Here is a 27,062-nt window from a genome sequence, read left to right as displayed (position 1 = left end):
TTTATCTTGCATCCTGCTATCACTTTGCCTAGTGAAATTTGTTAAATCTAATTTATGGTTTCGTATTTTTAATCGCAAAAGCAACATAGGATATTATAATTTCCTATATAAGACTTCTTATAAGCACACAATGAATTACCTATTTTTTATCAATATTTTGATACTATATTTCAAAGTTGAAGATTAAAATTCAATCTAATTATCTAGCCAATCGTAATCAACAATGGAAAAGAAAAATTGAACAAAATATTGAAATGGCTAATTTGTTGGAAACATAATCAAATGTCAAGTATGTTTATGTTTAGAGCGTATCGATCATATGAACAAAACATCAACACAAAAAGGAAAAAACAAGAACTTCTTGTTGTTCTATTATCGATTATAGAATCAACCTTAGAGCAAGTATATCAAAACTTTAAAATATGCTTAAAACTTTCTTTTGAAATAATTTAATGTTGGCTTGATAGTGAAGAATCTATAACAAAATTCTCAATCTCCATCTTGCAATTCGGATTAAAATTCAAAAAGCTCAATAGAAAGCACAAAATAAAAAATACTTAACTTTAAAAATCCATAATTTTTTTTTTACAAAAAACACCGACAAGGTCAAGATTGGCTAGATATATATATATATATATATATATATATATATATATATATATATATATGTTGGATTTTAATTTCCAACTTTGAAATAAAGTTTCTCTCAAATCATTTGATAAAAAATAGACAATTAATTGTGTATTGATGAGCCTTATAGCCATCATTAATATAAAATTGTAATAATCTATGTAGGTTATATGATTGAAAATATGAGATATATAATAAAATTAACCACCTTCTCGAGGGAAAGCGATAAGTTAATGCAAGATAAGATGAGATTTTGTTGAATATATTGGAGTATTTATATTGTGAAACTGACAACATGGACGATAGAAATAAAGACAATTTTGTCAAATAGTTTAATAGAAAAAGAAACAATTACTTGAAGAGAGTGAGAGATGACGGCGTTTTGGTCGTTTAACTAAAACAATGAGTGCTTTAGTCAAAATAGGAGTCAAAATAGCGCCGCCCATCCTTTTCCCCAATACATCAATTTGAAACTGAGTTTCCAAAACCCAATAATAGTGACCCAACTGAATGAAATCAAAATTCAGAAGCCACAAAATGAATGACCAGAAAAAGCTATTTATTCCAGGGACCATGTATCAAAAGAATATATATATATATATATATATATATATATATATATATATATATATATATGTGGCTATGAATGTTTCCGGCTTGAAAAGAATTTTCACTGGAAATGTTCTCTAAGAAGTGGCCACCACGATATTGCTCATCTGATGCTCGGATTACTCATAGAGGAATTCTGACTCCCCAGGGCTTCCGTCTAAAGAATCTCAAACACAACCTAGAAAGTGATTGACTGCACCGGCCATCGGAGAGCTGCCCCTAACATATATTCAAAGTCATAGTTGAGTAGACCACAATGAAGAGACAACAAAAGAAAGCAAAACAGTAAGTGAAGAGAGTCTTCTATACCGAGACCCCCGTATTTATATCGTGACTTTCTGTACAGTTTCTTTACAGCAAATGAATTCTAGAAATTTCTCATTCTAAGAGATCAAGGATATAACGACTAGAACGGGAAAAACAAGTATAAGACCCATAGTCATCGAGGATTTGCCTGTGCAAGTTTAATAAACACACAAATGTGAAGAAAATGTTCAGGGTGCATTAAGTTGTTCACAACCCAAGAGAAAGGTATCTCCAATTTTGGCTCAATGCCGTGGATTCTTAAAAGCTTTAATTCAGCAGTGTTTGATGAAAAATGAGGCTTGATAGCTGCACAAATTTCTTCTGTCCTCTCTTCGGCACTTCCACTCGCATCTTGGTTGTCCTCTTGAGAAACACAAGGAGCGTTCTTGTCATCCTCAACTTCTGTTTTAGACAAATCCTCATTGATGACTGATTTGTCCGTAAAAATCTCTGGTAAAAGAGTCTTCACTGCATCACCTAGTGTGAAGCATTTCCCTACATTCCACGAGCTAAATTAACAATTTTATAAAAGGAATCTCAAAATTGTTGAGATAGCTTGTCAAGATATACATCTATCCTGACAGAGTTAAAGGAATGAAGAGGTCAACATATTAAACAGGACTGCAAATGGACACAACATAAGAGGCATTCATCACACAAAATGAGGCGTACATAACATGAAGTCGCTCTTGGTATGGGAAGGCCTTAGAGTGAGAACCATTTACTTGTGTTTTTCCTTTAAGTCAAACACCAGGTAAAACACAGGCGAAATGCTGTCAGAACCATTTTACTTATCTCTGGCATTCTATGAGTCAAACACCTGAACCTGAACTTTGAAGCATTATCCCATCCATTTTGACTGTCAGAAGTTTAAACATCCTTCATTTGACAGTCCTTTGGACTTGGGCAATAGAATCTAGACAAGCATCAAGTCCCTGGCTGCATCTACAGGTGTCAAGGGTTCCGATTGGAGCAGACATTAGTGGAAAACCGAGCCTGCCCAAAGATTCCATACATGAACAGGTTAACCTCAACCGATTAGCCGAAATAAATATTTCAGGATGAATCGGGTTTCTGGTTCCCCATTAGTTTTAGGCACTTCACTTTTTTTCATTTTCAAAAGTTTTAGAGGTTTTACTTTTAAATTGAAAAAGTATGGCAAAAATTAATCGGTACAGTAGTAACACTCAATAAAAAATACAGAATTAGATCAGCTAGATTTTAGATGAGAGGTGGTCTTCATCTTCTTCATTCTTTGTTAATGCCTGCGAGGAGAACACAAACAGACAGCAATTTGATATTTTGTTGTTCATCAGAGCAATGTGATTACTGATCAACCGGAAGCGCCTGAATACAGGTTATGCCTTGGAAATAAACAGTCTGGGAGTAGAGAGAGGAGTCGCTGATCTGCTTCTCATTTCATCACTGAGAGAGAGAAAGAGAGAGAGAGAGAAGGAACAAGGTTGTGAAGATCTCATCGAAAATTGCCAGACAAGTTGTCGGACATTGTCAATCTTTCTGGCAAAGTCCACGATTGCTTGCTTTCTCATCAAGCAATTTGCTCAATCGCCAATCCTTTTTTTGCCAATTTTTTTTCCTTTTGCAGATCTAGGGCAGAATCTCTTGCTATTCATCTTCTTTTTTCGACTGGATATGTTCCCTAGATTTGTTTTGGTTGTCTGATCTGTTGGGTTTTTCGCGTTTTTCTTTTTTCCTATTTTTTGGGTCGTTCAGCTATTTCAATTACCAACCAGATACACAAACTGAGCCTTACCAGTAGGCTGTTTGGAGTAGCCCGAACATAAAATTATGTTATCTGACCAACGGAAAAAAAAAAATTCATAATAGGGAAATGACTGACAAGGAATGCTGTTATCATGGAGGGGGAAATAAAATGACAGGGCAAACCACCAGGTATAACACAAGGGTAATGCTGCCAATTAGGTAAAATCAAGCCTGTCATGGTTTACCTTCTTCTTTGAGAACCTCAACAGCACGATTTATGTAAGAGATCTTGTCCCAGCTATCAATTTGGGGTGCATCCTCTAACTCATCAAAATCTTCAGTAGCACTGCAAATATACAGTCGGACTGGAATTCTGCCTGAACGGATAAAATGGCATATCATTTAAAGACAAGCGTAACAGAGAAAACAAAAGCCATGGGGCAGAGATCATTCTTTTAGAGGGAATGTTTACCGGCAATACCGGCCTGAGTTCAAAAGCACATACATGGATATATAACTCAATAATTCTTCACAAATAGGATATGCCTTAATATTTCTTATACAGTGAGGATTCTGCAAACCTGTCTTAACTTGTCCAGCCACATCTGTGTCAGCATTGCTTTCTTTGGATCTTAATGAAATAGAATTTTTCTTTACAGTGTACTCATCCTCAAGTACACCAAGTTTAAGCTTCAGCGATACCTGCTGGTAGGCTTCCAGATCACCTGAATAAGATGCAATACAGCCTTGATCACGAGATGCCTAATTGTTCAGTAATTTCAAACCACTAAGGCTGAAAAAAGTCCCATGTAGATAATCTGAAGACATATTTCTTGCTTTCTGACGTGCTTATCTGATTATCACCATACTAAGCCGCTCCTGCTATTGCTCCATATATATGGAAGGAGCATGAAGAAGCCTCAAGGAAATATGTTAGATTTTATGGAACCACAGCCAACTGCTCTAAAAGCTTAAGCTTATAGAAGAAGGCATGGTTTAATATTTATATATTCCAACACTCCCCCTCACGCTTAGTCTGGTCTTTTTACCTAGTACTAAGTGTGGAAATATTTATTGGGAAGGCAAATATGGGCCTGGAAAGATTTGAACTCGGGACCTCATGCTCTGATACCATGTTAGATTTTATGGGACCACAGCCAACTGCTCTAAAAGCTTAAGCTTATAGAAGAAGGCGTGGTTTAATATTTATATATTCCAACAAAATATAATTCACGGGTATCTCAATATAAGAAAGCAAAACGTGAATGCTCATCATAAGGTTGCTCCTTCCTAAACAAACTGCGGAGGTCAGGGAAAAATTGACACTGCAGTGGATTGAAAAGGCTGCACAAATTTATTTGACAATTCACCCCAGGTCCCATAATGTGGGAGGCTGGTGCAGTGATGTGCACACTTGACATATATAGGACACCTAAATTCATCTAGGTGGCCCTTCAATAATCCTAATGGAAAATTAACAGCTAGAAAAAGCCATAAAATAAATAAATAATAAGGACCCTTTTGTTGCAACTTCTGATGAGGAAAAAGCTATCTATTTTCCCACCAAAATTTAAAAATTTTTCCAAATATTTTAAAAAAAAAATACTGAAAAATTACATGCCATTCTACATATTCATCTTTGTATGTTTCAAAAGGCTTTGGCCGTTTTGTGTTAAATAACAGTCAAAGTATGCGCCACAAGATTTGCACAACACCAAAAGTTAAAAGCCAAAGTCACTCCAAACAGACCCTAAACTATTTAATTACAAAACAAACGAACAAAAGATGTACCAGTAAATCAAAGTACTGTCATGGCATGATAGACATAAATTTTTAAATGGATTGTACTAGACAAAATTGCAATAATGGAACTCCTCTGTTAATACAAGTCAAAGCTACTCTTCAAGTGCTCTTCAGGATTTACAAATTAAGTTCCAAATAAAAAGTTGCAGAGATGTATCAAATATGAAACAAAATCATAGGAGATGTCCTTTCATTTGAAAATACTTCACATAATTTTTACTCAAAGTGATAGAAACTAATGACAATAATGACAAAATTCTCCTGCCAATGGGGAAAATCTCACAAGAAATCTTTCCATAGAACTTCTCAAAATTCTAATACAAACTGCATGGTGGGAAATCAATACAAAGTAATGAAAGCACTAACCAGATATAGATTTCTAATCAATAAAGATCAAAGTCATATCAAAAGAAGCAATTAAAGGAAGAAACTTATCATTACCAAAAAGATAAGGAAAATGCTAATATACAAAACATTCTGGATACATGTTCTCCAATAAATACTTCAGGAGAAAGAAAATATCCATGCTAACAGAAAATTAGGAAACTTTGGACTTTTGGATGGAGACATCAAAGACACCCTATAGAAATTAAGGTACCGATGAGTCAATTTTCATTTGCTCTCATAACGAGATTAACCTAAAGCCGAATCATAGGTTGGAAAAGGATTACCCCGTGATTTTTTTTCCACTCAGGGCTACAAAGATCATCATTATACTCAAATTCATCTGACCTCCAGCTGCAGAGTTTATAAGATTAACACCAGTTTACAATAACTGAACGTTTGTAGCGAAAAGGCTTTTGGCTCTTGAAATAGGATGCATACCATTCATCACACTTTGCCAAAGCTCCGATTGATCAGACTGGGACATATTCATGACATTTTTGCAGTTCCCCGTGATAATATAAGCAGCCTGCAATATAATGGAGTGTATCATTTGTTAAGGACAACATACATACTCTCCTTCACAAGTATTTCACTTACAAAACTAAACAAATAACTGCCTCCGGTATCATTTCTAATATTCCCTACTATGACCAAGTAGTCTTAAACTAGCCAATGAAACTTGCATGACTTGCCATGACAAATTATCTCACATGTTTCTAAAGAGAACAGGCCCATCCACAGGCTAAAGTTGAAACATAAACCGAGCCACACGTGAACTAAAAAAGAACACTCCAAGCCCCAAGGTCATGCCAAATAATAAAAGTCATTTTAAGTTGATCTTCAATCTAAATCAAGGGCTGCAAGCCACCAGCAAAAATATTTTCCAAGCAAGACAAAATACCCCTCAGACTTTACATGGAGAAGAGCATCAATTTTTCCCCTACAAATAACTGAAAAGGAGTACCAATAGTATAAAATGCAATTTCCAAGCTATCCGCAATGGAGTTCTCTTCTATTCTATCCAACATCCTAAGCGAACAGGCCAATTACAAACATAAACAGACCTAAACAAACAGGCAGCAAGAATTAAGAATCACAAACAAAAACATATAGATCTTTTACAATTTACAAATACTTTAGAAATTTCGAAATTGTCCATAAAACTCTCATTCAGTAACAACCACTAATTAATACTATTTAAAGTTGTACAGTCCCACAATTCCTCTTGCAAAGAGCACAAAAATATGTAAGCCAACCTCCTTAAGAGAATTGATAAAACTCCATTTTACACTATCTTCACCTTCGCAGGGGACCAATACATTGCTTGGATATCCTCTGAAATGTACCTGCAGACAATTGATGTTTCAAGAGATGGACATGACAAGATCTACAAATTGCATTTACGAGTCCCTACCCAATTCTACCATTAAGTCCACTGCTTGGCCATAGTGCCATTATTCTAGAGTACCTTAATAGCAAAAAACCTAACATGTAAAGAATGATGGTTAATTCGTAATACACTAGCTTTGACTAGCAATTAATGTTGAGGACCGTGGTGAAAACAGTATACATAAGAGGCACACATGCAAATTAACATTGTGAAAGATGAAAAAGCACCGACATAGTACAGAGAAGAAGAACACACTAAATAACAAGGCGCACCATGTAGTTTTTGTTTCTTTTGACAAAGAAGAATTCTCGCCAACTAGCTTTGTTTTATTTGACAAAATCGAACCATCTGATCTAGTGGTTTTTCAACCCATTTTAGTGAGAGGACATTAAAGAATTAGAAAAATTAGTCAACCAAATGCAAGAAAATAATGCACAAACAAAGAAGAAGAAGAAGAAGGCGATGATGATGAAAGAAGATGTATTCACATAATGATGACAGATATGGCATCACCCGTAGAGCGCTCGGGCATGAAGAAGGAGAGAAGATGAAATGGAGATACCATCGCTGACCAGTAGAGAAGCATGTAGACCAACAAAAAGGAAAAAAGAAAGAACGAGAAAATGGAGATGGATCTATTCCAGAAAAGGATTCATAAGTTGAACTTGTAAATGGCGACTGAATTATTATCTCTCTCTCTCTCTCTCGCTGACCAGTAGAGAAGCATGTAGACCAACAAAAAGGAAAAAAGAAAGAACGAGAAAATGGAGATGGATCTATTCCAGAAAAGGATTCATAAGTTGAACTTGTAAATGGCGACTGAATTACTCTCTCTCTCTCTCTCTCTCTCTCTCTCCCTCCCTCCCTCCCTCCCTCCCTCCCTCCCTCTCTCTCTCTCCCTCTCCCTCCCTCCCTCCCTCCCTCTCCCTCTCCCTCTCCCTCTCCCTCCCTCCCTCCCTCTCTCCCTCTCCCTCTCTCTCCCTCCCTCCCTCTCTCTCTCTCTCTCTCTCTCTCCCTATCTCTCCCTCTCTCCCTCTCCCTCTCCCTCTCCCTCTCCCTCTCCCTCTCTCCCTCCCCCTCCCTCCCTCCCTCTCCCTCTCCCTCTCCCTCTCCCTCTCTCTCTCTCCCTCCCTCCCTCCCTCCCTCCCTCTCTCCCTCCCTCCCTCCCTCCCTCCCTCTCTCGCTCTCCCTCTCCCTCTCCCTCTCTCCCTCTCTCTCCCTCTCTCTCTCTCTCTCTCTCTCTCTCTCTCTCTCTCCCTCCCTCCCTCCCTCCCTCTCTCCCTCTCTCTCCCTCTCCCTCTCCCTCTCCCTCTCCCTCTCCCTCTCCCTCTCTCTCTCTCTCTCTCTCTCTCTCTCTCTCTCTCTCTATATATATATATATATATATATATATATATATATATATATATATCCCCTTTCAACAGATCACTTCCCACAAATGATGCCATGGGGCAACAATGACAGGGACATCATGCCTTTCCAGCACTGCCGGCATAAAACACTTCCTTGCACTGGTGGTGGATGGGGCAAAGCCCAAGAAATCACTATATCAAAATTCAAATCGATATCTCCGTTTCTTTCCACATGTATGAATTGAAATTCCGTTTCAAACACATGGCATGCAATTACCCTGTATACATCTCTTGATCCAACGTAACATGCCATACATTGTCCATTGAATCATTGGTGCAAACCGCAAACCCCAATAACTGAATAATAATAACCCTGTTCCTAGTTACTGAAGGCAAGCAATGAGAAGAAATTCCATACCGTCAAATTCCAAGGTCTCTGCGGTTCGGGGCATAAAAGATCAAAAAGAACTCCCGTCGGAATGAACCTGCGAAGCAATGCACACAATTCGATCAGTTCAACCAACGATCCACAGATACACGGACAAACTCGATGTCCACCCAGTCAAACCATCACGCTGCAACAACACAGAATCAGCAAAACAGGCAACAATCCGGCGACGGCCGAAAGGAAGAGCCGTTACCATTTCAAGGGCAAGCCATTGTAGTCGAACCAAACCGTGTCCGCGCCGGGCGGGAGGGCGCCGCCGAAGTGGGGCTTAAGGTGGGGGATCAGCAGCGGGAGATACCCAACCCGAGAAGCCAGAACCTGAGACGCACGAACGTTTGGGAATTAGGGTTTCCCGAAGGCGAAGGCGAAGCAGAAGCAGCGAAAGAGAGAAGAGGGACTGATGCGATACGAGGAGAGGCGGCGGAGGAGGGAGGGTGGTGACTTCGGACTCGTGGAGATGGATCTGCAGCGGGATCGCCCCTTTCCAAACGTACTCTCGCGCCTCCATCGTCGTCCCCGTTCGAGGTCGACGGACGAAGGAACAGCGAGCTCCGATCTGAGCCCCGAGCTGACCAAGCTACTACTGCTCGGCGGAGACCAGGCCTCCCAGCAAATCAATTTCCTTCTTATTTTCAAAAAGTCCCTGAGCTTTTCTTATTGCTATTTAGTACCACCTTTGAACTTTTTTCATTCAATTAAGCCCTTGTGCTATTAATTTGATTCGTTTTTGGTCCTTCCATTGAATGGATGATGGAAAGGTTGACGGGAAATGCGCGGCCAGTTCCAAAAAAAAAAACACAGCGAGAGCGCCTAATGACCTCACTCCAGTCAAGTGAGAAGCATTCGAAAGCTAATTACAATCGAAAGTGCTTCAATAAAACAAGTAATGTGTCTTTAATGGAGAATTATAAATAGAGAATGAATATTGAATTGTGTGACTAAAAGCAGTTTTTGTGTCATGAAGTTATGCATTAACTAAGGGATAATACGGAAAATTAAAATTTCAAGTTAGATTCATCGCGATTCTATTGATGTGGACGAAATATTCCATTTTAGCTTCCAACTCGTTTTGTCAAAATTTTAGTTTCTGATTTATTTTGTTCAATGCCGGCTTCATATTTTTATTTATTTGCGACGTGTCGAATTTAGATTGAATTATAACGCACGATGTTCCGTAAATTTATGTCATGAATTCAAACATGACATGTTAATTAATTGAATTACTCAATACAAACACATTTACAAGATCCACCCATGGGTGGCTCAGTTGGTTATGGTGCACTTGGGATTGTGTGATTATGCGCACCGGTCTCGGGTTCAATTAATTAACATATATTAGTCTCCTCCGAGGAGTAGTCGAGGTGCACGCAAACTAGCTCGGACACCTCGGTTATAAAAAAAAAAACGCATTTATAAGATATGAATGTTTACTCGTGTCTATATGATGTGAGATTTTTTTAAATGTAACTAAATATGTCATGTAACGTGATAATCATTTCAAATTACTTGATTAAACGAGGTAAAAGGGTTAATTCATCCTTGCACATGTTTATTGTTCATTAAGATTATATGGTTACATTAGTATGCGTAACGTATGTTTTGTCTATGGATTGTATCAAAAATCACTAGTCCTCGATTATGGGGACAAAATCAAACAAACAAATAAAATTCAAGAACGAAATATTGATCACGAATGACAAATCAATAGCTTTAACGGCCATGTCAGCAATTCTCGTTGGATCTTTAACATTAAAAACGTTCGGGAATGACGTTAAGTTATGAACAAGCTCATAGATGATATTAAATAATGAACAAAAGTTCGAAGGCGTCGGTGCTATTACTCAAAAAGAAATCTTAATAATGGTCAGTGTTTCTATATAACGAAGTATTGTCGAAGAATGATGCACACATTAATTGCATTTAAATACAAAATATTTCTATAACATTTCAATTATGGAGATATTGTGAAGGGGAAAATATACTTTTAGCTTCTTTTTATTACTACCCAAATATGGAATCGATAATAAAAGTACAATAGAAGTTACCTCACTTTTTGCGTTATTTGCTAGCGAATCGATAGGTTCGCTATAGATGGTCCATCTTAAATCACAGTCAAGAATAGACCCAAGGTTTACGCAGAGGATTCGAAGTCGGAAGAAAGGAACTGGGCAATGTTCACGAACGATCGGAGGCAAGAGGAGCGAACGGGAAGATATGGAACCCCCAGGTTGCAGTACCTCCAGGTTCAGTCCTCATAAAGATCACACCTTTTCCCCCTTTTTGTTCTGTTTTCGTCTTCTTCGGTTCCTGGGATTTTGGCAATCTGTCGGCCCGACATGGATTTTGGGGTTTGATCCTGACTAGTCCTACGAAACTGACTGTGATTTTGGGACCTTGAAATGGTACTCCTTCCCCCGAAAATGGTGTTCACGCCTGCCTCACTCAAGCTGCCAAGAGGATAGGATCAGTTTCTTCCTCTTTGTTTCGTTCCTTGAATATGAAATGCAGGCGACCCACTTCCTCGTGCGAGCTACTGTACCTGTTTCTCATTCTCTGGTGGAGGTTAGGGTCCAACTTTTTTGTGCTTAATGTCTTTTTCCTTGTTTTGTTCCAGGATTTGGTGAGCCAGTTCCAGAATGCTACGACTGAAGGTAATAGTGGATCTTTGGGGCGTGCATCATCTGTTTCGGTGAATTCGATTCGTTCTCACCCAGTGATTGCATTGTTCACCCGCTATTATGGATGAGGAAGGTCATGCCAAGCTGGGGTTTTGCCCAGTAGATAAAACTAAAATCTGGGTTCTAGCTATTGAATGTACATTCGCATTGATGATTTGTCGAGGGGTGGTGACTAGGGAAATATGGCACAGGATTATGTGTTTAATGAAGAACCCCTGGTTCTCTGGATGAATTGCAGCTTATAATTGGACCGTGTTTTCGAGTCTCCTGTGGTTAAGTTAATCGGTTTCTTGATCTGGTTTCCCTTCCTGTAGTCATGAAACATTGTAATTGGTTTTGTGTAAACGTTTTGTGGCGATGCAGCTTTTTGCATTTATTGATGGACAAAACCTTTAATGTGAATGATTTCATCGTGACTTGTTGTTTCCTTGTTTCCAGAAACGAAAGAAAAAATCGCTGCCAATTTGGCGAATTTTGCTTATGATCCCTACAATTATACGTTCTTGCGCCAGGTCTAGAATCTTCATGTTCGGATTGCTTGAAAGGATAACACCTTGATCTGGTGAATTATATTCAACTAATTCGACCTTTACTCTGAAACAGCTCAATATTTTGGAGCTTTTTCTGGACTGCATGACTGAATCAAATGAGAAACTCGTTGAATTTGGAATTGGAGGAATATGCAATTCATGCGCAGGTAATTTCAGCAATTCCAAGTTGTAGATGATAGATCCATCACGCAAGTTGTGGTTGAACATTTTATCTCGAAAAATGTTAATGGCTAGTCTTTGGTCTACTTAATCGGTCCTTTTTTCTCTACAGAGCCAGCAAATGCTGCAATCATCACTCAGAGTGGTGGGATCCCCCTCATCATTCAATGTCTGTCAAGCCCTGTTAGGAATACTGTGAGTGGATTACCTGCCTTTTTTGTGAATGCCTCAACTCTTCAGCCTTTCGACCAAAAAAAAAAAACTCTTCAGCCACAAAAGAGTAAATGTCAGTTTCAAATTGAGCTTGAGATCGAGTCCTTAAGTACGTGCCTACTACAGCACAATGTAGTGACAAGCTTTAGTATATTCTGCAAACAGAGTAAAGTCACAGGCATCTTTTTCAGTTGTGCTGAAGTGAAAATGTGATGCTTTGAACTGCTTCGTTTACATTTGCCCCCACACCGTGCCCGCCCCAAAAATGAAAAAAAAAAAAAGGCTGCTTCACTTAGATGGAGATGGATTGCTAACAGTAATTGGAGATAACGAAGTATGTAGTTGGTTTGTTGGTATGAGTGTGCTTTTTAAGTTTACCTAATGATTTACAGGTAATGTATGCCCTCGGATCTCTTTACTACTTATGCAGTGCACCCAACAAAGAAGAAATTTTGAAGCCAGAAGTGATTGATTTGATCAAGAGGTATGCTGCCGCTGGGGACGTTAGCATCAACTTCAGCAATCTGGCTAATGCATTCCTGGAGAAGCATGTCTCAGGAAACAAATGAAAATGGTCATGGCTACTGTCATGTTAATTACGCAAGATCACATATCGAACATGCCTACTTTTTCTCGTGTCCTTGCCAGTAATTGCATAACTCCTGCCAATGGTCATAACTTCCATTCACTTTGCTGCTGTGACAAGATTTTGGTACAAAGTACTAGCTGGTAAAGCTTTATAGGGTCAGGCAAGTCATGTTGCCTTCTGAAGCAACAGGATCTCTTGGTACAAATGTAACTTGAAAAGGTTCGATACTTCATTTACCTTTCTGACATTTTGAAGATATAACTTCTGTAACGTATTGCTGAACTGCCGTATCCCCATCTTCTAATGAATCTGTTGTAGATTATCAAAACGTCATTTGATTGGTTTCTCGTCCCCTTCTGGTGATGTTTAGAACCTGTTCCCGTTGCATGTAAGATGACTTAATCGGACTAATTAGTGGATTGGACAGATAATCGATATAAGCTGAGGTCTGAAGTTTGTGCTGGCCCTTCACAGTGGAGCACAGTCACAACTTTTCGACGCATTCATGGGATTTTGGATAGATGCGACCATCATCTCTCTTGATAAGTACATGGTATATACAAGTTTGCAAGCTAAGACGGCTTGGAATAGTGTCTCTTGTAGGTAAAGTATCTTATTACTCTGTACTCTCTCGCGTACTTGGAGGAAGTTGGTAATTTTTTCCCTGTATCTCGGACAGAATTGCCACATAAACCATTGTAATAACGAAACAGGGGTGACATGATGACGTCTTTATAAATTGATCGTTCCATTTTAAAGTGAACAAATTCGTAGAGTTCACAATCCCTATAGAAGGTATCCTCCATTTCTGCAAAATCATCTATGCGCAACTATTGCCAAAACTGTGAAGTTACAGCTGAATTCAAGTGTCTGGATATTTACCATACAATGAGAGATCATTTGCTTAGAACTTCAGCCAAAATCCCCTGCCCATGTGCATCCCTGCTTCATCCTTAGAGTGCAATTTAATGACACCCTGCCCTTAACCCTTCTCTCATGCAAGGGTCGATTGCCTTTGCTTGCATTCCTATCGTCTAGGCGAGTCTACTTTTTTTCATTATTTTTGGTATGGATCTTCCGGTTTTGTTGGCGCGTAGAACTAATCAAAGCTTGTTTTCCTTTTCGTAATCGCAAGGGAGGGTGGGGTTTGAACCCACTGCCTTGGCAGAGTAGAATTGACTGAAGTTAGATGAAATTGTGTTACTAGCTGCCTAAATACTTTCAGTTTGTAGGCGGGGCACTACAAGGAGAGAGAGAGAGAAGGCAGCGACGAAAGTTACCTTCATTGCATATGTCTCGAAATTTTAAGCTGACTAATGCAACAAGATCTACAATCAGGAAGTTAAATAGAGTCCTCTAACAAACTGCCCTGCGGTCACGTACAGAAGGTTTACAATCTCAAATAGCAACCGCCTTGTCCTTTCCATCCAGGAAAGTAACTCCAGCACTCCTGAATCCAGAAAATAAAAAGAAATTGAAGTATGAGGACATATTTTTGTTTGAGTTTACCCTTTAAAACAAATTGCCAGTAAAATAATGCATACCAAGGGCAGCTCTCAATTGAAGGTAATTCAGGCTTCTCCTGAGTTTGGAGAAGAATCCTGCAGCCGCAGAACCTGAAAAGCTAGAAACATACTATTAGACAGTGTCTTCTTCACAAATGGAGGACGACAATGCAACAAAACAATGCACCCAAGATTTCATGCTCCAAGTAATCGCTCAATTAAGAACCATACAGCTCGGCCCTCCTGCCTGCTGATACAAATCACAAGCCGCTTGACAATACTATGATCTTAGTCCTTCCTCATTACTTCCTCCTTCCCTCTCTCTACCCGACAACCCCTTGCCATTCTGGCCTGCATCCGTGAATGTGCACACTTGGTTATGCGCACAAGGGGCACTGCTGCTCAATGTATGCTTACTACATGCAGAAGCTCATGGAGCCCATTTCCAGGAACTCCACCATGTGGACCTCACCTCGTCGGATAGTTTTGCACCATTGCTATCAATTTGTCTAATGTAAAAAAAGAATGCGGAATTTGATCAATATCCTGGACCTGTCTCTTATAGGATGAAACTATTCTAGGCCATATAGACTTACTTGCAAAGCAACAGCAATAACACAAGCTCCAAATTTCACTCAAAACCCAATTCAAGAGCTGATCACATCAACGAGGAGTAAGTTATGGCACAATGCAAGTAGTTTTACCAGACTGAGTAGTTCGCTCTTGGAAAAGACCATATAGTGCGAATCTTGCATAAGTTAACAGCCTCACTCGTTGAGAAGCACGTAACTTGCGAATGGTGGCCCTTAGTAGCCCACTGGAATAGGGAACCAAAATAATAAGACTAAGAAATGTAGAAACTCGCCTCACATGGTAAAAATAGTTTTAGTTCTTTTTCGTACTCTGCACGGATGACTATTAGGAAGTCGGAAGGCAGAGCTTCCATAAATGATGACACATCCTCCATTCGTAAGGATTTGAGATCTTTCTTTAACTTCCTTTTCTCCTCAACTGACATAGCCTCCCCAAGAGCTGATTTACTGTCCATAGCATTGTACAGTTAATATTCTCTCTGTTTTGGAATGAAAAAGATAGGCTGTTTCATTGAGGAGAAAGTTAACATCAATAACCAAAAAGTATTGCTACAGATACAATTATAAACGCAGGGAACTCCTTCAAAAACTAACTTGAATGAAAAATACCAGAAATCTACATGATAATTTTTGGATTGGTGGCCATTCCAGATTTTATATTCTTCAGGTAGACCACATATCAATGCGCATATAACCAAACATTAAAAGATTAGCATAGGAAATCTACAGTACTCTAGCCCTTCAGGGTATTCAAGAACTAAGAGGACATCCGTAGGAAGTTTCTTGGTTTTACAGTGTGCAAAGCCTTCTGGCAGTTCACGAGCCTTGACAACTTGCCCCTACCATTTGGGATTATTAGATTAGAGAACTGTCACATGTTTACTTCAAAAGCAGTGTTAAAAACTCAAGTTCACTATTGTGTGACTCTCAAAAATTGGACACAAAATAAGGATTTAACATACAAAGAATGCCATTGGGAAAATGTGGAACACTTGGAAAGCCTCCTCCTCTCGTCTGCCAATACTTTTTCTATGAGAAAACCTTGGAAAATTTCCAACAGTGAGATTTCCTTCCTTGTTATATAATGTGTTATAATCTCGCATCTGAGTGGAATTATCTCCCTATGTGTAAATTGTATGGGATCTAACCCAAAATGAACACTCATCAATAAGCACTATGTCTCGTAAAAGATTATCAAACTATTGCCACAATGAGAATCCATATGTAGCTTGTCGTCTCCTTATCTCACTCTTTGACACCTACATGTACGAATGATTGGGGAATTTGTACTCATGGTCCAGGCATGTGTCTGTGCTCATTGCATAGTCAATGTGCCACAAATTGGACCAAATAGCAAAAGAATTTTGTCATGGGTGTTCTAAGGGCAATCAGTGAGTCAATATGCACAATGTTCAATTCATGAAAGTGAAAATGAAAAAAGATGAACAAACCTTAGATATCCAAGGAAAATAAACACCGAAATCAACAAGTTCGCATTTCCAAAGTGTACTTATTGTACCTCAATCAATGTGGACACCACTGAACAAAATCTATAGGAAAAAATAGAGCCTGAGGGTACACCTGATGAAAGACTTGCCAGTTGCCCTACTAAACAAAAAGAAATTGTCTCCTGAAAGATGGGTAACAACTTGACAGGAGTCAAAGGTTTGGCAAAGCTCTACTTGGGATAGGTATACTGCAAGAAAAGTTACTGTGAAGTAGATATTGTAACTGGCCAAAAACAAAAGGTAGGTATTGATACGATTGGCAACAGCTGGCTAGGTAGACCATTCAAAGGTTTTTGCTCATCTATACCATTATTATGCAACATAGCAGCCAGTGTTACATAATATCGTTGAAAAAGTTCCTCTGGGAATTTGCTATTAATTACCTACTAAGTCCTCCGCAAGTGTTGCTCGTAAATAGCATAAGCTATTGGAAGCACTTTAATTTTTCTGATGAAAAGTTCCTCTGGGGATATGCTATTTATAACCTACTAAGTCCTGGGCAAAAGTTATTGGAAGCACTCTAATTTCTCTAATGATAAGAAATTGAACCACTATATAACTCATAGTACAAAATGAATCTTTCACAAGAGTGTAGGATTAGAAAAAAATAATCACCTGTCGATGGTTCTTCCAGTTAAAATGAGGGGGAAATATCTAGAATACTTGCCAACACCAAACCGTTCACTAAGCTGCTGTACTCTAGCCGAATCGGAAAAAATCAGAGCTTTCCAGAGCTCACAATAGTCCATTCTAAATTGCTCATCCAGTTGTTTGTAAATCCCATGATCAAGAATAACTGTGTAGGAGAAAGTACTTGAGCAGCTTCATGTATTGAAAGACTCACTGGCGAAAACTTCAATTGAAAATGTACTAGGAGATAAATATATATTAGGCCTCACCTAAACAAAATCCAGATTTGCCCTCTGGAGAAACTAATATATTACCAGGGTGAGGATCTCCATGCACGAACCCATGAACAAATATCATTTCAGCAAAGACTTCCACCAGCGCTCTTGCAACCTTAAAGGCATAACCAGGAAATTTATCATAACCAAGAGAAAACCATTGGATTCACATTAAGAGAGGGTGCTGTCAAGTGATTTACAGCTAATTTGATATAAAACGATTCTCTATTATGAGCAAACTTAGACATTAATATACAAGTGCAAGACTAGCAGATTGCACTTCTTTTATATCAACAATTTCGAGTTCATCTGATGTTGGGATCAGTTTCATAGATGTTGATATTAAAGGTTTAACTCGATATCGTTGATAAAAAAGTTAACTCATGATCGTTGTTATGGCTTTAGTTGAGAACAACTAGTTTCCCTCGGTTGCATTTTAGTCTCTACATTTCTAGAATGTTCTTTTTCGCAGCAAATTTTAGAAACAAATTCTTTTTGTATTTTAAGTTCTTGTCTCTTTCTCTGTCTCTCTTTTGCATTAAATCAATTCTGCAAATTTTGAACTACTAAAATTAATAAAGGTCACACCTATATGTTATTGAAAGATTGAACCCTCAGCACTATGCTTTCAGATCAGTTGAAATCTCAAACAAAATTGACATTATTCCTGGGTGTCCTCGACTTTACGCATTTGGAGACAAATGCGAGTTATCATAACTATAACTGGTTGCTGATAAGGGAAGACAACAAACCTTTGTTGGATCTATTCCCATCTTTGCCAGATATTCTGAATCATCGACCTACACATTCAGGAAACTTATTGTTAACAACACACACACACATATATAGCTGCAGCATGTAAGACAAGGTAACCATTCTCCTAGGTGCTTGTACAAAGCAAGATTACACAGGTTGTTGTCCCTGACCAGTCAAGGGGATTTAATTTAGTAATACAACTGCTATTTGCAGTGAGGACATAGGACTAAAGCACCAGAACAGCAACTGCTGCCTGCTATCATACAACAAATATTTTGGTGGCACAAATTTATCAGGTGCATGTCCATGTACCAGCAACCAAGAGGCTCAATGTTCAATGATAGACAAGAAACAAAACCATGACACATATAAATTGTAATAAGAACTGTGATATAATGCACGGTCATTTTCACAAAAAAAAAATTATCTATGCCAATTTTTGCATTTTCAAAGTAACCCAATTATATTTCATAAGCATTAACACAAGTCAGACCTCAACGCATATGATTCTGACACCCAACCCAGCCAAAATATCTGTCAGACATTTGATGGTAATTACAACCCAAGTAGGCAAGTACAAGATTTCATTTGGCCCAGACCACTTGTTCCAAGTCCAAACTTTTATACAGGCCTGATGCTAATATTGCAGTAATCCAGGTACAATAAAAACATGTCATACCTTGTTTCCCCTGCAAAATTCCATCGTCAGAACCTGGCTTGTTGTCAACTCCTGCAAATTTATCATGAATTCAATAACAGCTAAAAACTCAGATACGTACATGAAACTGTTCAAAGATTGCAACTGAAAATTGAGAATCTGAAAAATCATACCCACACTACTTTAGGGACCTTGACCTTGTCATTGGAGATAAAGTTCTTGGCAGTTCTCTCTGCATTTTTTCCCTCCTGGATAAAATCTTTATAGACAATGTCAATGGCGGCTGGTACAATCCTCAATCAAGCCACTTATTGGAGATAAGTGGATTGTTATTACGGGTACAATTATCATATCTTCACAAAATGAACCAGCCAAAATGCCTATTATGATATACAACATTTAGGTTGACTGATGCCTACTTTTGCTACTTGAAATATAGAATTGGGCAAACTGGTAACTACCATCAAAGAAAGAACTATAATAATACTTCCATTTTTTCTCCAGTTCCGTTAGAAGAAATTAGATGTATAATATTATAGTAAAGTCAAAACCTGGACCAATTCGGCTGAGTCTCATTTATTGTATACTCCGATTCTAACTTTGTCATGGCCGGAACAGAAATAATATCAGCTCTATAGAGTTAGTGAAAAATATTCGAAATATCTATAGCAGCAGCAAATTCAGCAAACATATGGTATCATAAATCCAAATATTGCTATGTGGTCCAGAACCACACAGGTTTATGAAGCAGGATCTTCATGATGATGTCAATGAGTATGTAGAAAAACCAATCGAGAGAAAAGGACACAAGTGTCATAACTTTAGTACAGCGCATGCCACAACTTATGTACAATGCTCATTTGAATGCCATAACTTTTTTTCCGATCACTTGAGCGCTACATAACTTTTTAGTCGATCACTTAGCACTTGAGTGAACATTTTTAAAAGTTATAGCACTCAAATGATTAACTGAAGGTTACTACACTCAAGTGAATGTTCTTCAGAAGTTATGGTACTCAAGTGGTCGGAAAAAAAAAATTGTGGCCCTCAAATGAGGGCTGCACGAAAGTTATGACATTTGTGGTGTCCTTATCCCGAACAATCGATGTTCATGGAACTTAATTAAAACAACTTTATCGTGAAAATTGATATGAACTTCAACTACTCCACCGTATTGACCAAAAAAGTGAGTGATGTCATCATGCGCAAGCAAGATTTGAACCTAAACTTTAAGACATTGCTAACAATCTTGTAAGATTATAGCATTCCATGATTCTATGGCATACAATCTAGCACCAATTCATCTGTATGTAAGCAGATAATAGCATTTCGACAAAAAGAACTTTGGCTAGAGCAAACGAGACAGAATACACAACAAGATGCAACTCTAGAAAACTTTACTAATAGTAACCACTTTAACATGAATTTACAGTTGAATTCAATGTAGTTATGCAGAAACATCACACAACCCATGAAACCACTAGGGTGTGCTTGGTGACCCCAGAATCCCAACAAAAGCATTAAGTATACTTCACTTTCTTTAGGGCTCTTGAACGTTAAAAAAGGAATCCACAAACCGAGGTTCTTAACTTGAACTCATTCCGTGAAAATGGGTGTCCGATGTCTATTGGCAAGTGTGGTGGATCAAAGGCACTCTTTAATGAAAACTAAAAATTCTCCCCCATTGTTAAACCTTAAGGTATTATATCACTTTCAACACAGATACTACACTGATGCTTACCAAGTTCTAAGGAGATAGCTTTGACAAATTCTCCTACCAGCCAATCAAATCGGTACTCTGGAAAGAGCTGTGAAAGAAGAGAAAGGATCATTTTTCTCAACTAAGAAAATAGGCGAATATACTGAAGAAATCCACAGCACAAACGAGCACTCTAAATAACCAGCTCATTTAAATATCATATTTGTGCCCTCAAACCAAATGGCATAAAAAGTGGTGGCTACTTCGGATGATCATTCTGATTAACTTAAGACAACCAAACATGACAAGGGGATTCCTTAGCAGTCTAAATTTAAATTGACCAAAACTGCACAAGAAAAACCACATAATAGATGATGATGAAGCCCTCAGCTATTTCCACAGCACAAATGAAAGTGGACACAGCTTTTACATTAAAAAAGCAGAAGTATACTAACTGGTACATTAATGCAGAATCCATGAACCCTTTTTCTGTTTTCCTCAGATTCCAGAATCTGAACCATTATTTGGTTTTTATATCCATCTTCACATACATCGATTTTAGTTGTTCCAGCTTATACATATTCTGGGTCCTGCAGAACCGGGTTAAAACAACTAAACAAGCATGGGGTTCACTTCTCTTCCCTTGAACAAGACACCCATAGAGACTGCAGTATCAATTGCTTCAGCAGTCCAACGTCACTGTGACAACTAAGCATTGTACAGACATCATTTCAGAGCAAATAATCCTCTTTCTGACATTGATTAATCTATGCCAAACCTCCTCGCTCCTCATAAAAGGAAATCTGCAATCATAAGCTAGAAAAGTGTCATGGATGCCTAAGGTATCTACGGATCAATTTATGTCACAAGCTAAATTAAAGCTACCACACGTCCATAGTTCTAACATGTTGATATCACTCCAGTTCATAGCAGGGCACGAGTTCCTCGAGAAGTTTCAGATAAGGCACAGTCACAACTGTGCATGTGCAGCATTAAGGATGCCGATGGTTTTCATGGAAAATCTCACATAAGGGAGAAAGTAAAGGTCGAGTTTAGATTTCGGAATCTGTAAAAGTAGGATAAGCAAAGGCACTGATACATATGACAGATGTAATGTTAGTGATCTCAAAGGGCATTTCAGTCATAATAGCTTGCTGTTTAAACAACTGAGACCTAATACTCATAAATATCACATAACCAAGAGAAAAATTGATAAGAGCATAAGATGAGCATAAGATGAGTCACATGTTACCTTTTGCTCAGAATACAGTATCATATCATTGCTAAAATGAAATGCAGATATGCTGCCCCACGTTAAATATCAAAAGAAAAGGAAAATGCACGATGTTAATCAGACCACATGAGAAACTAAATGCTTCTCCAGATACTACAGAAGCCAAAGTAATGGACCTAGGTATCTCACAGGACCAGATAATAGATATTACACTAACAATTCAACAAGGGGTAGGAAAATAGTACTAACCCACGTGATGGACTTTGAGAGGAAAGACATGATCATCGTGTCTAGTTTCATCTGGCGGTCTAACCCTGGGTATTGTACCTGTCATCAAAATAACAGCATGAAAGAATCAATTTGCTATGCCCTGAGCAAATAAAAATTCTAGAAACAAACTATTGTGCACCATCATTATAAGAAATATTCTACTGTGAGCACATGGACAGATGGCATCAAGCTTTTTCTTCGCTTATATCTTTTGGTTTTAATAACACTAAGCAAATCACAAAAGTGCACACAAAAATATTGATTTTGCAAGTACAAATTTACCTTGTTTATTTCTTTTCCATGATCAACATTCTCAAATACCAGCAAGAACTGATAGTTCACTGCTCATAAGCAGGAAACCAGTCATAGTTTTCCAGCAGAAATTAAATTCCGATCCATAGCTTTGGAAGGAAACGTAGATAGAAATGCCAGTTACACAGGTCAGGTTTCAGATGTAGATTAAATCGTTTCAATTAAAAAACAGTCTGTTTCGGAAATGCTTGGGCCATGTTGGCCAAACACAAACTTGGATAAATCCTTTTTCTCAGACATGTACTGTTAAGGCTCTTCATATTTTTTTCTTGCGTTCACAATTTGTGATTGTTTAGAGAAACTTTAAATGAGTTCATTTACAGTTGCCCCATATAGAAACAATTTTAGCTTCTAAAAGACAATGAGAAAATTCTAAATGAGTTTGAAAGCTAATATGTGTAAAAATTTCAAGATATGAGGTGATCAATATCCAATAAGAGTCTTTACCAAAAAAAATATCCAGTAAAAGTCAAATCCAAATGTTAAGTAAAATGAAACAGCAAAAGGAAAAGAATAAAAGCCATCCCAAACACATAATAAGCATTTTCTGAATCAACTGTGCTCTTTCTATTACCAAAAGAGTACATTGATGTGAGATAAAAGCAGATAACAATCCTAACAAGTCACATTCAGATCCTTTCCTAAGATCGCTCAATATCTGTCATATATATACACAATAACGAGTGTAAAGCAAACAATCATGTCTTAGGCTTTCTATTGTGTCCACAATCATACCCCGGATATGCCCCTTGCAAGACAATTTCCACTAATTTTGACAAATAAACATGCTCGATAAAAATGTGAACAAAAACCATTTGTACCAAATAAACTAATGTCCTAAAAAATACATACATGGTGAGAACATGTCACGTTGACGAGTGCCCTGAGGATCGTAATTGGAAACTTTCAATTTCAAAACACTAATTATGTGCGGTAAAGCAAAAGTTAGCACTGTAGAATTGAAGTCTCTTTTTTAGTTACTTAACTAGTGCCCTCAGGCACTTATTAACAAAATCAATAAAAAAAATCGTACCTATCTCATGGGGGATTTATATCTCACTAAACAACGACACTCCACCATCATTAGGTATTAGATTGGATGAAATGACTCGATATGCAACTCCAAAGGCCACAAACTACCATGATAGCCATAACCAAGGGCAACCTAGAGGGCTGGTGTATGGCGTCGTCCCCTGGTAGCTAGGTGCTTGTGAATTTTTTGGTGAATATATGAGCTTTGTGCACCTGGCTGCCACTTTATATACCCTACTACCTAAAATTTGAGACGAAATTTCTTTGTCTCACCCATCTTCAGATAGGATTTCATAAAAATTCTTATCTTGTTGCCCTCAACTTGAACCTCTGTGTGCATTCATTGGTCTGCAACTGTTCAAAGCACCAACTTGCTAGACAAGGATGAAAAAATGTCTAATAGATCGCATGCCCTTAATTTATAACAACCTGCCAGGAAGCATGTGGATTTTATTCCACAAAGATGTGGCTGAGGTGTGGATCGTGCAATGGGTTTTCACTTGCATATTATCCCACAATTAGTTCCAAAAACTTTGATCTCAAAAGAAATTTTAATTATAATGTACGCATGTGTCTTTCGAAGTGAACAAATGTGTGCAAGGCAGGGAAGGGGAGAAGGAGAGACAAGGGACAAGCAAGTAAGAACCTAAACAAGAATCATAATCTATGAAAATAAGTTCTCAACAAAGAAATTCAGCAACAAAATGGAGACAAACGACGATAAGAAATTCAGTAACAAGAACCATAGCGACCAACCTTAACTGCTACTTCATGACTGTCTTTTAGCACTGCATGATGAACCTGAGCTATAGATGCAGCAGCTATTGGCACTTCATCAAATGAACAGAATCTGAAATTGCAAGGTAATGTGATCCTTACGTTTCAGAAAATATATCACTGTGAAAACACTAAAATTTCCAGGGAAATTCAAGTTATTAACCAACGAAATGATTTCCTTTCTTCTAGGAAGCCATGCTGAAAGGGGGGAAGCCTATGTCGCATCAGAACAAGAACAGAAACAATAAAAAAAAAAAGTCGTACGTTTTTTTTTTTCACTTTGTGTGTGTGGGGTGGGTTCGGGGGGTTGTGTTGTTGTGCACAACACAGTCTAAGTTTAGTAATCCAAAGATAGCATTTCCTATTCAATCATCATGATACATAATTGTGTCACCCTGTACCTTTGAAGTCTAAAGCCAGAGCAGTCACCCAACAGCCAAATCTTTCAGTAGGAGAATCTAGGGTATAGCCAGCTTACTTATATGCTCTTCAATAGATAGATCAGTTGAAAAGACACTCTTTACAAATGTTGCAACTACCACTAACATCATTTTTAAACTACTCAGACTATATCAAGTGGAAGATTAAAATTCAATCTACCAGGCAACCTTAACCAAGCCAAAAGCGAAGATAAGTTTCATAATCCACTAAAGTGCAATCAAAAGGACACAACTTGCAAAACTTTGGAAGTTCGATATATGCTTAAGAGTTTGTTAAGGTACAGTAACAGCTGTTCGAACTATCTATTTCTGAAGTGTAATAAATACAGACCTTAGCGAATATATATTTAAAGAGAACGTGCATTCATTATCTGCATTTACTAGTTAGTAGTCGTATGAATGAGAGAACCCACAGATTGAAAGACCTAAACTTGAAGGATCTTGCAACCAACGAAATAACACCTTATTGGGCCTATGCATATACCCACAAAGAAAAGGATATCTTCAAAGAAGCAGAAAGAAGCCTCCTAGTAAATTTAACTATCCAATTGTATAGGACCACCTTTTCCTCAGTTAAATGTCCATAGTGAGAAAAAAAGAGGGGTAGGGGTCTTATTAAAAGTCCATGCGATGAAAGTCTAGGAAAGATTCCCTTATAAACTTTCAACTCACCGAGCACAAGAATTTCCATCTTAAAAAGTTATTAATGTTGAAAGGATCAAACCAAACGATATGTTCAAAGCAAAATTATAACAGAGAAGTGAGAAGAAATACCAGATACGTATTGATGGAGAACTTACTTGCATGATAAATCTTGTCCAAAGTTGTTGATTAGTACATCTCTTATTGCCTTGAAAGAACAAGGGACTGCCTAAGGCATCATCATTCGCGTGTAAAGAAGAAAATCAATTACCGAGGCTGTAAATAATAAATCAAAGTGAAGAAGAAAAGGACAATCCAATCAAAGAAGAACGAAACCTTATCCTGTAATGAGGAAAGCTTTGATATATATTCCTCAGGAACCTGCCTAATGGCTGCAACAAATTGACCAGCTTTGACGTAGAAGCCTTTGTTGGCTTCGCATAACCTCAAAATTCTCTTAGCTGACCGTGAATGTACCTGAAAGCCAACCCTGAGCAAACTTCAGTGCACAAACACACTCTGGCAAAATGCACAGGACAACCGCGTGAAACAAATCTGTACTATGCCAATTTGTTGCCACGCAAATGAAGTAGTGAGACGGGCAATTCCAATTTGCAACTTTAGAAAACTAATGCAGTTCATTGAGATGGATTGTTGCTATATAACACTGTGAACTCAAAATTGAAATATTTAACGAAGTACTTAGGGACAAAGCTTGGCTATTATATGCCTGTTGCTCAGATCATATGCCATGAGCATGGAAAAGTAAGAGGTAGCTAAGTGTGCGCACTTGCACGACGTCTTGTCAACTCAATAACTTCTTCTGCCTCTCTTTCCCTTTTCATATTCACTAAATGCTACTCGACACACAAACATTTTAGAGCTTTCACTCGTTAGCAAACTAAATGCACCGATTCCCAACTCAATAAATACTGAAATACACCAACCGTCTTCGGAACTCACTGTTGCAAGCGACAAAAAACTAACCTCAGATAATTTGCGAAAATAATCCTCGGAGTCCCGCGAAAGCCCGCGCAAGGAGAGCTCGTAGTCCACAACAGTGATCGCGATCTGTGGAGCAAAGTCCGTCAATGGCGGCGCCAACAGCAAACAAACCAGTAGAATAAGGAAGAGAGAGAGAGGCGAAGAGAAATCGAGGACCGTGGAGACGGCACGAGAGGAGCGCACGACGCCATCGATCAATGCCCCGACCTCGCTGTCGAAATTCGAAGGAGGAGAGGCGAGGGAAGGATGGCGAGCGAACGAGAGAAGGTCGGAGGCGGAAGCTGCTTGGAAGGTGAGGCCAGTGGCGGTGAGCAGTAGAAGCGAGGCCTTGGCCTTGGCGGGAAGCTTGGGAATCCGCGGAGGCTTCATCGCTCGAAGAAGATCCTCCAATGGCGGCATCGCTCCCTCTCGCGCCTGTCGAGAGAAACCGAGGGCACAAACCGGACGACCTCTCTGTCCAATTCCGACCGCCTCGGCCTTTTTGAATTTTTCCCCCTTAAAAATTGCCAACGTAAGCGGTGGATTTTGCGAAATCAAAACACTTTCGGAGATGTTTTTTGCGAAATTAAAACACTTTCGAAATTAATCTTTTATATTAAAAAAGTTAATTTAACAGTAATCCTCGGAATGATTTCAGTCATATACATGAAACCGTGTCAATAACAAAAATTTCACCATATATATGTAATACGGTTACGCAATCTTTCTATCTATCGATTGCGCATGATATCGCATAAAAAAAATGTGATTTAGTGAACAAGTTATATAGGCAAATAACTTTACAATGTAATCGTCTTTGTTACTTTCCGACTTATTACCTCATGACCTCGTTTACTTAGCTCTTTTCCTCACCTATCATTTTCATTTCACTGTTATGCTTACTAAT

The 27,062-nt window shown here is 38.3% G+C and overlaps 3 protein-coding genes across 9 annotated transcripts; 1 reads left to right on the top strand and 2 right to left on the bottom strand.

Annotated features, from left to right (window-relative positions):
- Positions 1-1,543: 1,543 nt before the first annotated feature.
- LOC115745360 (autophagy protein 5) lies at positions 1,544-9,267 on the bottom strand. 2 transcript variants are annotated; one of them, XM_048283474.1, is made up of 8 exons: positions 9,060-9,267; positions 8,844-8,968; positions 8,621-8,687; positions 6,717-6,806; positions 5,899-5,986; positions 3,861-3,995; positions 3,516-3,647; positions 1,544-2,040 (listed from the first exon to the last, which is right to left on the bottom strand). In XM_048283474.1, the coding sequence occupies exons 1-8, from the start codon at positions 9,156-9,158 to the stop codon at positions 1,679-1,681; spliced, it is 1,098 nt and encodes a 365-aa protein (XP_048139431.1). In that variant the 5' UTR covers positions 9,159-9,267; the 3' UTR covers positions 1,544-1,678. The 2 variants fall into 2 exon arrangements, with proteins under 2 accessions (XP_048139431.1, XP_030536745.1); XM_030680885.2 differs by having other exon boundaries at positions 3,852-3,995; positions 9,060-9,264.
- Positions 9,268-10,768: 1,501 nt separating this feature from the next.
- On the top strand, positions 10,769-13,180 carry LOC115745448 (armadillo repeat-containing protein 7). 3 transcript variants are annotated; one of them, XM_030681000.2, is made up of 6 exons: positions 10,769-10,893; positions 11,265-11,301; positions 11,767-11,840; positions 11,932-12,025; positions 12,151-12,233; positions 12,644-13,180. In XM_030681000.2, the coding sequence occupies exons 1-6, from the start codon at positions 10,822-10,824 to the stop codon at positions 12,818-12,820; spliced, it is 537 nt and encodes a 178-aa protein (XP_030536860.1). In that variant the 5' UTR covers positions 10,769-10,821; the 3' UTR covers positions 12,821-13,180. The 3 variants fall into 3 exon arrangements, with proteins under 3 accessions (XP_030536860.1, XP_048139436.1, XP_048139435.1); XM_048283479.1 differs by having other exon boundaries at positions 10,790-10,893; positions 12,736-13,180; XM_048283478.1 differs by lacking the exon at positions 10,769-10,893 and adding an exon at positions 10,911-11,173.
- A 959-nt stretch (positions 13,181-14,139) lies between these two features.
- On the bottom strand, positions 14,140-26,678 carry LOC115745447 (aarF domain-containing protein kinase 1). Of its 4 annotated transcripts, XM_030680994.2 has the most exons (16): positions 26,333-26,677; positions 26,159-26,242; positions 25,508-25,648; positions 25,330-25,400; positions 24,069-24,162; positions 21,948-22,025; positions 20,507-20,573; positions 18,939-19,024; positions 18,787-18,837; positions 18,104-18,151; positions 17,346-17,466; positions 17,062-17,242; positions 15,248-15,385; positions 15,050-15,162; positions 14,385-14,456; positions 14,140-14,290 (listed from the first exon to the last, which is right to left on the bottom strand). In XM_030680994.2, the coding sequence occupies exons 1-16, from the start codon at positions 26,573-26,575 to the stop codon at positions 14,175-14,177; spliced, it is 1,704 nt and encodes a 567-aa protein (XP_030536854.1). In that variant the 5' UTR covers positions 26,576-26,677; the 3' UTR covers positions 14,140-14,174. The 4 variants fall into 4 exon arrangements, 3 of the variants coding, with proteins under 3 accessions (XP_030536854.1, XP_048139425.1, XP_030536856.1); XM_048283468.1 differs by lacking the exons at positions 14,140-14,290; positions 14,385-14,456 and adding an exon at positions 14,520-14,696; XM_030680996.2 differs by lacking the exons at positions 14,140-14,290; positions 14,385-14,456 and adding an exon at positions 14,710-14,854.
- Positions 26,679-27,062: the final 384 nt, after the last annotated feature.

This window comes from Rhodamnia argentea, chromosome 8 (genome assembly GCF_020921035.1).
Source record: "Rhodamnia argentea isolate NSW1041297 chromosome 8, ASM2092103v1, whole genome shotgun sequence".
In the NCBI taxonomy this organism is placed as follows: Eukaryota; Viridiplantae; Streptophyta; class Magnoliopsida; order Myrtales; family Myrtaceae; genus Rhodamnia; species Rhodamnia argentea.
This window is presented reverse-complemented; position numbering and strand designations above follow the sequence as displayed.